Raw genomic sequence first — 14,101 nt, forward strand, 5'->3', positions numbered from 1 at the left:
AGAGAAACACCACGCACTATACAGCCAAAAGATTTTGTTTGTTTTTCCTCACACGAACGAACATAAGCGACATCCCATTATTAATATCTCCTCTCATTGTAACTGTAACTGCTCCAACTCTAATGATAAGGTTTTCCACAACGTTATCACATGTGTGTCGACAGGACGTTTTGGCCGTTCTTCCAAAAATATGTTTTCGTAGTCAGACACTGATGTTGGACAGAAAGGCCTGGTGGTTTGCAGTCTCTGCTCTAATTCACTCCAAAGGTGCTCTATCTGGTTGATGTCAGAAACTGACCAAAGTCAATTTCAAAGCGTTAAATTACATAGTCAAATTTCTTTTAAGTCATGTTTAATGTATCTGACATTTCTGTAACTGAAGGTAACATATATACTTGATTGTGCTATAAAATTACACTATGTGACTGGAAAACACATAATACTGCCCTTTTAAATCTCAAGAGGTAGAACAAGAGACAAATTCACAAAGTACAAAAGGTGTGTTTGTCTAAAACGGCCCTGCAGAAGCTCATGTGCTGCTCTACTGTCCAAAAAAACATGTTGTGTCAGAAAGCGGTTTCTCCAAAGTTCAATCTTCCTTCCTTGTATCTGCTACAAGCCTCCCGGCTGCGACTTCCAGAGAGGTAAAAATAGCAGTAATTTACACACAGTGCGCTGCTATTTTAAATCCTCCATTGAACTGGTGAATATGGACTGTGACAGCAGCCGGGAAGATGCTTAAAGAAAATGTTTCGTCTTCTGGACCACTTCCGCAGTGGAAAGAGCTCTGCGGCTGTGCAGCAGTTGGAGCGTGACTCTGTTTGTGAAAGGCCTGCTGAAGGTTGATTTTTCCAACCCGGCACTCCTACACCTTAGAGTGAGGTGAGGAACAAGGTGGCACTCATGCGCTGTTTGTATTTGCTCATGTTGGATCTAATTTTGTTTTTGTGAGACACAATGGGGAAGCCTGTCATTAGTCACTGTGGAAATGGTGGCTTATAATCCAAGCAAAACAGCAGAGACTCTGTTTCTTCCTTCCTCTGCGTTTTAAAAATAGTTTGTGATGGAAAAAGGAAGAACTTTTTTGCTCCTAATGGCTCACTATTTGCGGATCATTTTGGGAATACATGTTTGTGGATTTGTGAGCAAAATTACATGAGATGAAACCCATGTGCAGACATGTAAGACAGGAAGGCTGAGTGAAAGAAAAATGAACACAAACCAAAGTGTTTCCACATTCGAGTCTGTTAATGAGCAGATGGTCGCACAAAGCTGCGTTTCAGCTGCTCGGTTTATACACCTTTAATACGCCATTAGGGATAATCTTGAAATAATGGCGGTATTCTTCTGACTCCTATTCCTTCACAGACGCTGTATGATGGGAAATGGCATCAGCTGAAGATTCTGGTGAGCCCTCAGCATGCTGTCAGTTTTCTCGACGACAAACTGATCCAGGAGATCGCGCTAAAACCCGTGGAGCCCATTTACATCAACGGAAAGACGCAGATTGCTAAGAAGCGGGGGTCACAGGTCACTGTGCCGGTATGCGACAAATTCTTATTAACTTTAAATCCCAATGAAGGCGGGCCCTTCCTGTTGGCCCTTGGTTGGACTTTGTGCAGACCCATACTGTTTCAAAATTGTATCAAAAGTGATTTGACCTGTCCAGCATAGCTGCTTCAAGAAGATGGAGAGTTTTTATTTGTAATCAGGGTCAAATTATTTCCGACATCATTTTCTTACAACTAACTAAACCTTTATAGTAAGTAGAACAACATTTGACCAAAGATTTTTACTGAAAATAAAATTGCTTTTAGTGGAAAAAAAAAATCTCAAACTTGGCAGTTTGAAAGAAAGTGACCCAAATACTGTTTTCATATCCAGGAATAAATTTGTTCAATTGTGCCCCAAAAACATTTGAAAAACTAGATGCCTTTTTATTAATACAGCAAATGTGCAAAATCCTTTATAAATTTTGGATTTACAGTTAAAAAAACCCACAATTTTCTACCAATTTTTTTGACTGATTTTGGCCCACTTGACGAAAAGTTTACAGAGACTTCATGATCCACCCGTTTGAGTTTTGTGTGGTTTTCATTCCTGTTTTATTTATTGTTTTTGGTCGCTGTGTTGTATCCTGGATATTTAGTCCCTGTTTTAAGTTTTCTTTAAAAAGTTAAATTTGTTGGTCTCTGAGAGGCTGAACTTACAGTATTACGAAATTATCAATATATTACTTGAAAATGATCTAAAAACAACAATGCTATTGTTTATTTCTGGGACTATTTAACGTACAGCAACATTTGTTATTGTGACAGGCCTAACCACGTATCAATTTTATTTGTCTTTTCTATTAAGCAGTACTTTGGGTTCCTCCATCCAGTCATTTGGCTCAGTCTGGTTTTCTCTGAGTGTTTCTCCTGTTCTGCTGGTCCAGGTGGAGATCCAGAAGTTGCGTCTGTACTGTGATCCTCACCAGAGCGAGAGAGAAACTGCTTGTGAAATCTACTCTGTGGTGAGCTGTTTGCCATTTTCATCCCTAAAATATATGGAAGTTGCACACAGTTTGAATATATAAAATGCGTGTGTTTTTCTCTTTTTCTTCTATCCTCAGGATGATGAAAGGGTAAGGCAGATTCTTTTTCCTTTCCTCATGCATTTTAATTGGGCTTTTCTTCATAACTGAGCACCACTGAGACTTGGATGTTGCTACGGTGACATCACTTATTGGTTTGTTGACTTCTGTTCTGAAGCCTCGAATTTCCATTTTGGTCATTTAAGTCTTGGTTTCTGCACATATTATTTGGAAAAATACGAGGTACAGTTAAGAACAAATTTTCTGTTTGACCCAGTATATTTATATGTATAACATCACTATTACAGGACGCTTTTAAAAGAATCACATAACAGAAGTAGACTGTGCTTAACTTCTTGTACAGCTTTGCAGGTTAGGCCTGTTGTTTATGTAATCAAAGGAGACGTAGCACAAAAGTGGAGTGAAGTATATGCTCCTGGAGGCATTGATACTTTTTAAATGAATACTATGAAGGCTTTATGATAAAACTTGTCCACTGCAAAATTCACAAGGAAAAGTAAAAGCAAATAAAAATGAAAATCTACAATGTTTCTGAGCATCACAGTTGCTGTGGTTAATTTCTATTATAACCACTAATAGTTAATTGTGTTTACATGGTCAGAACATTACAATTCAATGATTTAGACAGGTGAGAAAGGTCAAAGTAAAAATATATATTTTTGAACTTCTCATTGTGTTATTATGTTATCCTGTCATATAAAACATACATGGTCTCTTGTTTTGATTCTCTCATGCATGTTTGAGAAATCCTTTAGTCTCTGGTGGCAACCATTCAGCCGTGCTAAACACCTGGGTGGACCGTAGCTCTGTTTTCGAGACGAAGCTCCTCCTCTGAGCTGCAGTTTCCAAGCTTCCACCTCACAGAGCAGCGCTTCTCCACTCAGCTCCTTCAGACTAGCCAGCAGCAATTAGCAAACATCGGCTGAAACTGCACATCTGCTGAACTTATTATAGGAGCTACTTCTCAGAGCTACTTGTAAAAACATTGTTAAAGTGCCAATGGAGAAGCCATGCTGTGTTGACTTCCTGGAAACAGAGTTTCTTAAAGAGACAGAGACCCGATTTCAAAGCATTAAATTACGGAGTCAAATTTCTTTAAGTCTTGTTTAATACATACAGCTCTGGAAGAGACCACTTAAAATTTTCAGTTTGTCTGAGTTTACTTTTAATAGGCATATGTTTGAGTAATATGACCATTCTTCAATTTATTCTATGAACTTATTACAACATGTCTCAGAAATTCCAAGCAAATTTTTAAAAAATTTTTTGCAGAAAATGAAAAATGGTCAAAATAACGAAAAAGATGCAGTTCTTTCGGACCTCAAATAATGCAAAGAAAATAAGTTCATATTTATTTAGAAACAACAATACTAATGTTTGAACTCAGGAAGAGTTCAGAAATCAATATTTAGTGGAATAACCAGGTATTCAGTGGGGTTCAGTGCAGCATGCTCTTTATGATTTCCAAAGTGCTATAACATTTCTGTAATGGAAGTTAACATATATACATAATTGTGCTATATAATTATATTATGTGAGTGGAATGCACATAATACTGCCGCTTCAAATCTCAAGTGGCGGCGCGAGAGACAAATTCACAAAGTAAAAAAGCATCAACGATTTTTAAAGCAGAAAAAAAATAGCTGAAAATAAGTAGAAGATACAGTATATAGATCTAATATCATTAGACAAAACAAAAAGTAGAACTATGACAATCATTTGGAGCAGCACAAAAATAATATCCAGAAACTATGGGAAGTGGTCAATAGTTTAATTTAAAAACATGCAGTAATAGGAACTTTTTCCAATTCTTCTAATGATGCTTTATGTATAGCAAAGTTAAGGTATAAACTTTTTCCTACACTTTGTGTTCTTGCCATTGGCAGGAATGTTTATCTATTTCTGTACTAGTTTTTTTTTTCTTTTTTGACTTGCATATAGAAAAGTTTAAATAAATGACCAAGAAATAAAATGAATCCTATTTCAATTGTGGGAAAAGGTGAGTGTGCTGCCTTTAAATCTAGGACTTTTGTATTATCACTCTACAGAACGGCACTATTGAATAAATAATTAAAAGACCAAAATGGGTATTTACACTTGTGAAATATGATGATTAAAAACTTTCAGCAAATTTCCAACAAAGACATTTCAAGAGCAGAGTGCAAATGCTTAGCTGCTGAAATGCGACGGATTTGTCTGAACGTTTCCTCGTCCTCCAGTGTCCGCTGAATCGAACAGCCACCGTGGAACAAGAAGAAGAAGACTGCAACTGTGCACTCGGCCCACCAGGGCAGCGTGGCCCACCGGGACGCATGGTAATACACAAACAAATACAGAGGCGCTTGATGAATGACCCCACATTTACCCTTCTAACAAAATCAAATGTGTGTGTGTGCGTGTGTAGGCTGTATAAACAAAGAGATCAGGCTCTGACAGTGCTGTTTCTTTTCCAATCTTTTGATTAAACAATTATAGTCTCCCCACATCATATAGCATATATGGTGGATGCTAATTTCCTGTTGTTGTGCTGTATGAAAATGGGCAGAAAAAACAAAACAAAAAATCCCCCCCACAGCACATGAAAACCAGGAAATGGGGAAATGTACAGTGGCTGTTGATGTGGCTTTAGCACATCATGCAACAAAAATAAAACTAAACATATCAAGGCATTCTTTTGCTTTCCACTAATGATCTGTGATGAGGTTCGGTTGTAATGAGTCTCTTCTGATGATTCTTTGTTCATTCAGTGAAAACGAGAGAGGACCAAGCAAATGCCTCACACTTATTTGTACCTTTTTCAAACTTACATCAAGAAACAAGCGGTTGATTTTTTCTCAGTTTTTATTTTCACTGTTTAATGCATATATCAAAAAATAACGACATGCTATGACAGCCCGTATGTTTTTGATGTGGCAATGGAAGTTATTGGAACAACTATATTCAACTATATTGGTAAAGAAATATGCATTTTCCAATATAGGGTTTATTTTACTGAACACACAATGTTGCTTTGATTGCTTTAAAAGCACAGAGAAAGAAAATCAAGTAATAGTAGTTATGGAGAAGAATATTTACCCCAAGCTTAATGTCAATGAATTCACGTAAAATGTTGTTAGACTAATATACAACAACAGTGCATAACTGACTGACAGGCAAATGGTAGGTTCCTAAAGGCAAGTTCATAGTGTAGCTGACCAAATAAAGCTGTGTTCGATGAGTATTTCTGCCAATCACATAATATTTTTTAATGCTACAGGGTTTCAGAGGTGAAAAAGGGAGGGAAGGACCGCCAGGACCTGATGGTAAGCCTGTAAGTGCTGATCACTTTCGTCACAATTGTTTTCCTCAGGTTGCTCCCTCCATTCTGTAGGACACATACTGAATGAAAATGTGATGAAAATTATATCAACTTGTTTTTGTTCTCAGGGTAAACAAGGTATACCTGGCTACGCCGGCCCTCCTGGATTTCCAGGGATAAAAGTAATGCTATTCTACTTTATGTTTATGAGTTTTGATTGTGGTTAGTGGAGATCCCTTGCAAACGTATGGACATAGCATATTCAGCATGTATCTAAATTTGCTATAAGTCATAACTAATAAAATAATCAAAAATGAATGTCAGCAATAGAGTATATTGCCCTGTTCAATGTATGTTGATGTAAACTGTGGACTTTAATTACAAAAATTAGTACATATTCCAAATTCTGATGTAGGACTGATGCTGAAGAAATCTTTGGTGATTGCTTCAATATTAAAATAAAATCCTCAGTATCACCATTATTGTAAATCACTGAACAAGCTACAATAATTATCCAAAATTGTTCCCACATTAGCAAAACAATATCAATAATAAATGTGTGCTAAACATATAAGTTTTAAACCACTGCTTAGCTAGCTAAGACTAAAGCTAGCTTGTTGCCAGTGTATCCTAGCAAAAAACTTGTTTTTAAATTTAGTTTAGCCAGAATAAGATTAATGAATTTATGTTCACCGCACTGAAAGATCCTCAACTAACTTAGCAGCTCCAACATGAAGGTCTCATGTGTTTATTATGATTAGAAAAAAATGATATTAGAATATCAAAGAAAATGTGGAATAAAAATGTCCCATTTTGGCTGAGTTTGTAAACACAATAACTTCGATCCTCTTAGTATTGTTTGGCATGAGTTTTTTTTTCTTCCCTTAAAACTGTTGCTGCACCATCAAAAACACATAGAAAAACATAATAACTGCCAGATACTGAGAACCAAAACGTTCCTGGAAAAAGCAGCCAAAGTATATTTCTTAATTTGTCTACAGTCAAAAAGCTCTAAAATGAAAGAGGTGGCCTACTTATGATTTTTAAATACTGTACAATGTTGAATGATAAACCATCTGGAAACAGAATTACCTTTTTGTTGGATAGCTAGTCATATTCTAATGAACCAAATCCTTTACTGCTGCTGTATTCTGACTTTTTAACCATATTTGTTGCCATGCAAATTTGACAGAAAACAAAAACAAAGCAAAAGTTAACATTTTATGAATATATTTAGCATATTAAGAGGACATATTTGGTAATCCAAACATCTTGATCAGGCAAACTGACTGTGGTGTCTTGGCTTACATTTGAAAATAGCTGTATTTGTTCTAAGGAAATAATAATATAGTGTGTATCCATCCATCTATGCATACATATGTATGTGCATACAAACATACAGCACCACTAATGTGGCACCCCTCTAACTGAAGTTTCTGGTCTGAATGATTGTCCGTCGCTGGGCAGGGTGAAGAAGGCCCCCAAGGACTAAGAGGAGAGGCTGGTGTTAAAGGTAACAAGGCAAGTACATGACACTGTAGTTTTTTTTCTTGTTGTTGAATCTGTTGTATAGTTCCGACAATACTTTGTTTCACTTTGCGCCCAGGGAGACCAAGGGAAACCAGGTCTAACTGGAGAACCTGGACCAACAGGACCACAGGTGAGACTGGAAGAGTCAGCATAAGGTTTTATAGGAATGTCTTTCTGCTTTTGTAACACTCTTAAAAAAGGCTGAACTTCTCCTGGCCTCATCCTCATTTCTGCCTTTGATAGTTTTTGTCTTTCAAAAAGTTATTTAACATATCCAGGTGTTGTAGTTAAGTTTACATTTTCTACCCTCATAACTGTATTACTTCAAATTTAAAGACTTATTTTCTGACCAAAGCAAAGGACGCCTCTGTTCACCACCAAGAACTTTGATAAGCTTCTCCAGAGAACTGAAGTGATAGACGCAAAGATTCACATAGTTGAGGTTAATGTTGAGGTCAAGGCAGGTTTTGGAAACGAGACAACCCTACAGATGATTCAAAATAATGAAAGGACTGACAGACAATGACTCGGCACCATGACAACCCATTCTTTAGGTCTGAGGTAACTTTTACAGGATGAACCCTGCACTTAGACAAAACAGCGTGGCCACATCAGAGCCCAGATGTCCCCTCTTCGACCTCGGAACCGAGAACAAAATAAACAACAGGAGTTATCAAGGTGGAATTCCACTGAAAAACAGGTTTGCTGCAATTCATCAGGAATTTACGAGGGAAACCTATACTTCAAACTTCAACAAGAGGTTTGAGAATCCAGACAGGTTCCTCCTAAAGTGAACCGGAAACCAGAAAATAACGGAATCGTAGATGTAAAACAAAGAGGATAAAACGCTCTGCTTTCCCCATGACGTCATGTTTCAAATGTTAGGAATAGTGCCAGCAATTATTAATGATCACCCAACAATTGAGAATTTAATCATTCATGCTGGAGTGAATGATATCGCCAAATAAAAACATGAAATTCTGAAATCCCCTGCTGAACACATTGGAAATCTCACGTTGTTCTGCTACCTCAGTCAACTCTGTTGGCAAACCCAGAATCTTCTGGCAGCGCCATCATCTCTTCAAACCGGACGGATTCTGTCTGAGTAAATGTGGGTGGAAATTATTCACAACAAATGTTTTCTGTGTCGTGAATCAGAAAACTGCTCTGCCAAAAGCAAAACACACATCTAACACCAGCACATATTTACCTTTAGTCGATTGCTGCAGAGGTGTCTTCACAGGTCAATCAATCTTCCAAGTTCTCTGAATTGCCTTTGATTAATAATAACTGGAGTATTCATTAGCATATTTGATATCAATAATTTTGATGATGGCATTTGAGGACATATTCTGATAGCTGCTTTAAAAACATGTTGTAGCTCATGTTCTTAAAGTTGCTAATTATTATGTAATATATATATATTATTAAAAGAGACAAAATTGACAGCATTTCAAAACTGTAAAACTTAGTTAATTGCATTTCATCCAGCTACTTCACCATAAAAGTCTGTTGGTTTCTGTATTTCTTCTTTTTTTTCCTTTTGTCCAGGGACTTCCTGGGGAGAGAGGTGAGCCAGGACCTGTAGGACAAACTGGTCTTAAGGTGAGATTAAATAATTATTAAAAAATGGAAGCCAAACTGAACAAAATTGCATTTTCTGCAAAAAAAAAAAAAAAAAAAGCAGCGTTAACTGGTATGGCCCAAAAATCTTACATAGTGTTGACAAATAATGTAAGATGGACATAATCTTGCATTATATCCATAGCTCTGAAAAAATCAGGCTAGGTGGAGTTCGTCAGTGTTGTAGCCCCGCAACTCGACTTTAATGCCTGACGTGAAGAGACGACGTATCTAACCGCGTTTTTGTTCTCCAACCAGGGGGAAACAGGACCACCAGGCATGGACGGAGCGGCAGGACTAACAGGACAGAAGGTCAGTATAGAAAAGTTTGTCTAGATTGGACACTATAGAGTGTACTATGTTTATTCTAGCGACTTGGATCATTTTGGCTTGCAATTCTTTTCACAAGACAACTCAAATTTAGTCAGACAATTATCTGACATATGTTATCTATTAAAAAAATTAATTCAGAAGAAGTGTGAGATGCACAGATAAAAACGTAACAGATATCTGAATGTATAGACACGCTGCATGCTATAGTTTACAATTTTGTGCATGCGAAGAACGTTGGAGGGCAAAAGAGGATTCTTTCACTTGCCATCCATTAGAAAAATATGGATGGCATATGTCACGGTAAAACAATTCCAATAACAAAACAAAACCTGGAAATGTATGGATTATTAATTTGGTGCAGCGCCTCACAGCAAAAAGAAAAAAATGCAGAAAAACCATTGAAGAACAACTCAAAACCACTCGTATTCTTTTTTTTGTTCTCTGTGTTGACTATGCTACACACAAAAAATAAATTGCAACTTATTGCCGTAGAACTTATTGCTATAAGAATAAGTTGCAACACTAGTGTGTCAAGATTCAGCACCAAAACGTGCATAAACGTTTCCCCCACAAAGACCAGAACATTCAGTCCATTACAGTTTTATTTTTCCAGGCATAATGTTTATTTTGTAATTATTAATAAGTGATTGAACACAGCAGTGGTTGATTAGCTAACACATCTCAGTTACGTTTGTCATAGTCAAGCTAGCTTAACTGACCTATTTCCCTCTCCCTCACTTTTTTTTCTCCCCAATTAGAACTTTTTCCTGACTTGTGAAATGTGACACTCTTGGACCTTGTCATCTAGTTTCCATAATAGCGACAAATACTGTAGTAGCAAAGAACTGCATCTCTTTTTCTTTTATCTCACATGTACATTTAAGATTTAGAGCTTCACGTTGACAACCTGACAGCTAAAACCAATGCTAGCTATCAACAACAAGCAGATTTTTTAACCTCCATCAGGGAGCTGGAAGGCGGGATCGTGCATGCGTCACGTCACGTTGAACGCATCTGTACATTTTTAAACATTGTTTGACAATTATGTAGTTCGACCCAAAATTAGAGCTTCTGCAAAAATAGTTTATCCTGCTAATTACCATATTTTTGTACTTTGGGTTCAGGGGAAAAGGTATTTTACCATTATTAGTAGCTAAACTCTTACAAGTTAACAATATTATATTGTTAAAAAAACAAAACACCAGTGTCATCGCGTAAAAAAACCCGAGCTTGTCACTCATTAATACCACATGATCAGAGTGACACTAAACTATAGGTTACATGAGAAGTCCTCCTGTGGTAACTTTGCCCGAGCTAAATGAGAGAGCACAAGCACACATCTGCAAGCATGTGAGCACGCCCACCAACAAACAAATGTGTGGTGCTATTTACAGTCCTCTGAACTCAACTTTCACTTAGTAATTTTAGATTCTTCCTGTTATCATGACAAACTGTTTTCCCCAAGAATCTGGAAGTGTTCTGCTCCAACAGCTGCGTTGATGTTGTTCTCCGTTTGTGTGTGTATGTTTCTATGAAGTGAAGTTAATATAGAATGACAACTAACTGCAGCTAACTGTGTGTTAGAAAAAAACAACAACAAAGAAACAGTACTTGGTATTAAATTCTTTGAAACCACACAAAGTTGCATTAAAATGTCCTACACTGTAAGAACACAAAATCTTATTTTTGGATAAAAACTAAAAGTATTTTTGGTTTAGTTTCCAGTGCAAATATGTAAGTACAATTGAAAAACTGAAACTACTTTTTCAGGAAGATGCAGGGGATTGATTTAAGTCAATAATATAATATATGACATTATAATACTTATATTGTTGTGTGATCAACAACTGATTGTTGATCTCACAACGCTGGGGGAAAGACAAAGATGACAGGAAGTGGTGCGAGGAAGATGGCACAGCAGGTTTTTAATGACTTATGTAATTTTAACTATTTCTTATTCAATGGGAACACCACATTTGTGAAATTGTGTTTTTTCGACATTAGCAGAACATAGACAAAGTTTGGCGCACATTTGTCATGGAAATGACTTATCCTGCTTTCCCCAGTCAGCGGCTAAACAGTCGGATTGCGTTCATGCGTCTCTCCAGCGAGCACAACAAACAGCTCATATTCTCAGTAGGTTGTTTTTTTTTCTGGGAATCTGGGTATTCTAATGACTCAAGGAAGTTTTTCTACACTCCCCAGGTAGCGTAGAGTTAAATATTTGTAGTAAGTAAGAGACGTCTATGGTCCTGCTCATGCTGCAGTGCAGAAGTGCAATTCTCACAGAGCCTGCAGGGAGTGAGCAGCCAGTGATAATAAGGCAACAAAATAAAGATCCACATGTGAACCAAATTAGCACGCGGTGTGGTCGCCCGGGGAAACATCGCTGGCCTACCGTAAAAGATTTCTTCTCTGTCATCCGTGACAGCTCCATTGCATGTTAATGATGCCTACAGTTAGATAAACTGTGCTAGGCTCCAGGCTGTCACTGTGGCCTCTAATCACTGTGCTGGTCCATTTTAGCATCCACACAATAAGGCAAATTTCCAGCAAACAAGAGAGTGACGTGGCAGTGAAGATTAAAACATAACTTTGATGAATGATTAGGCCTGTTATTATCAGAGTTTACATTTGTGATTAGGAGAAGCTTAACTGGGGAGGTGTGAAGTTTGATGTGACAAAGATACCGTTTCTACTCTATAATCAGGAAATGTATAATTGTCATCTGCAAGAAAAGTAAGTGGTTTCATTGTTTAAAATGAGAAACTTGCTTTTGAACCCCTGAATGATGACCTACCATCAAGAAAATTACCAACTTGTGCAGACAAAAGATTGAAATCAAAACGAAGCAAGTGAAAGTCAATGTTGGGTTATCTTTAACCTCTGTGTTTGCAATTTGTGAGAGACTTCAGAGGCCACTTAAAAATAAACTCAGCTTAACTCTAAGCTGCTGTTAGACCACCAAATTGTAGCATCTCGGAGAAGCAAAAATGAGGTCTATACATTGTGTTTGGGGTTTGGCTTCACACCATAATCACCACTGATCTTCCTCATCCATCCATTTTCTGAACATCACTTGTCCCTAGTGGGGTCGGTCACTGATCAGTGGTCACTGATCTTCCTGTCTGATCCTATTGGTCTTGATTTCAGATGCAGCATTTAGATCAAAATTCAGAATAAGTATTATGGAAACATGAATCCAATTACTGATTAACCAAAAAAACTATTCCTTCACCAGAAAAGAAGGTTTTGGATTGATCAGTCAGACAAAACTCACAATTTATTCAATGATGGCTTTTTTTTTTTTTTTACATTGCCGACGTGAACTAATCTGTGTTCTCTGTACGTCCTCAAATATGACCATGAGGCTTGTCTCTCTGTTTAAGCGTTCTGCACAGACACAGAGCTTCTTCTTCTGTAATGTTAAATGCAGCGTTCAGTATGTTTGTTAGAGGGAAACAACTGAATTAGAGTCTGTTTTCTTTTGAAGTGTCTCACCGCACTATGCACATATAAAGCCCTGCGAGCGGCAGACCTTACAATTACACAGCCGAGACACCCACCACCGCCCAATAAATGACAACAGGACATAAATCTCGGGATGTCTAGAACAGGAGAAAATAGACAAGCCCAGAGAAGTTGGTGTGACGCTGTCCTTGTGTGAAGGCAGAATAATCCCCGTCCACGTTTACGTCCTCACATCTGGGAGCTTAAGTTCCAAAAATAAATGTCAATAAAAAAAATAGAGGCTTCTAAAAAATCACCGGGAACCACAATTGAATATATTTTGTGTCTGGAACATTGTTTCAAAGCAAGGATCAAGCAAGGCAGTAATTAATTAAATACAAGCTCTAAGATGTCACAGTTGAGGTCTGTAAATGGTTTGTTTTCTTAAATGAAGCTTGAACACAGCATTAGCCTGACAAGACAAGTTGGACACAACAATCAATGAAGAATACAGGTCAACCCAAGGAACACAAAGTAGTGTGTCTGATTACAATTCCCGCTACTTGTGCTTAATTGTTGCTAACTTGCTTCCAATAAAACAAGGCCTTGCAAAAGTGTTAATACCCTTTGACCCTTTCAACATTTTGTCACATAACAACCACAAGCACTGTCTTAAGATTTTATGTGATAGTACAACAGGTAGTGGTGCATGACATGATTTTTAAATGGTAGTCTGGGTTTATTTTCAGCCCAACTGTCGGTAAGGCAAACAAACGGTAAGGCCCAAGGACAAAGGTACAGAAAGAAAAAAAATCAGTTTAAATTTAGCACAAAATAGTTTACAAAAATCCATGGAAAAACTAATTTTTCAAAAATCTGGAAAAAGGAAATCATGTCAACCAAGACAAACGTGGCTAAGGATAAGACATAAAACAGACCTAGCAATTAAGTGAATATATACACAAAGATTAGCCTACAAGAAATGAGTGGTAACACTAAGAAACAACTATGACAAACACATGGAGATAATTCAAACAATAACTTCAACACAAACGTTAAAACTAACACAATGGTCAAAAGGATACTTTAACTTTCTTGATGTAATCTCTTCCTTTGTGGTTTTGGCTGTATGTTCATGGTTGTTCTAGTAGAACAGGGGTATTTAACTCCAATGCTTGAGGGTAAGTGTCCTACAACTTTTAAATGTGCCCCTAGTCAAACAGTCCTGAATCAAATGGCTTAATTACATCCTGAGTATTCAGTCATACCCC

At 37.3% G+C, this 14,101-nt stretch overlaps 1 protein-coding gene across 1 annotated transcript in view; it reads left to right on the forward strand.

Annotated features, from left to right (window-relative positions):
• LOC102234408 (collagen alpha-1(XXI) chain-like) overlaps positions 1–14,101 on the forward strand; it is a 57,630-nt gene that overhangs the window by 13,942 nt on the left and 29,587 nt on the right. Inside the window, exons 9-18 of the mRNA XM_023325932.1 lie at positions 1,369–1,542; positions 2,438–2,515; positions 2,615–2,626; positions 4,816–4,911; positions 5,853–5,906; positions 6,023–6,076; positions 7,362–7,415; positions 7,501–7,554; positions 8,976–9,029; positions 9,306–9,359. Coding sequence (XP_023181700.1) covers positions 1,369–1,542; positions 2,438–2,515; positions 2,615–2,626; positions 4,816–4,911; positions 5,853–5,906; positions 6,023–6,076; positions 7,362–7,415; positions 7,501–7,554; positions 8,976–9,029; positions 9,306–9,359 — 684 coding nt within the window. The remainder of the gene's footprint in view (positions 1–1,368; positions 1,543–2,437; positions 2,516–2,614; positions 2,627–4,815; positions 4,912–5,852; positions 5,907–6,022; positions 6,077–7,361; positions 7,416–7,500; positions 7,555–8,975; positions 9,030–9,305; positions 9,360–14,101) is intronic.

Source organism: Xiphophorus maculatus, chromosome 21 (genome assembly GCF_002775205.1).
Source record: "Xiphophorus maculatus strain JP 163 A chromosome 21, X_maculatus-5.0-male, whole genome shotgun sequence".
Lineage (NCBI taxonomy): Eukaryota > Metazoa > Chordata > Actinopteri > Cyprinodontiformes > Poeciliidae > Xiphophorus > Xiphophorus maculatus.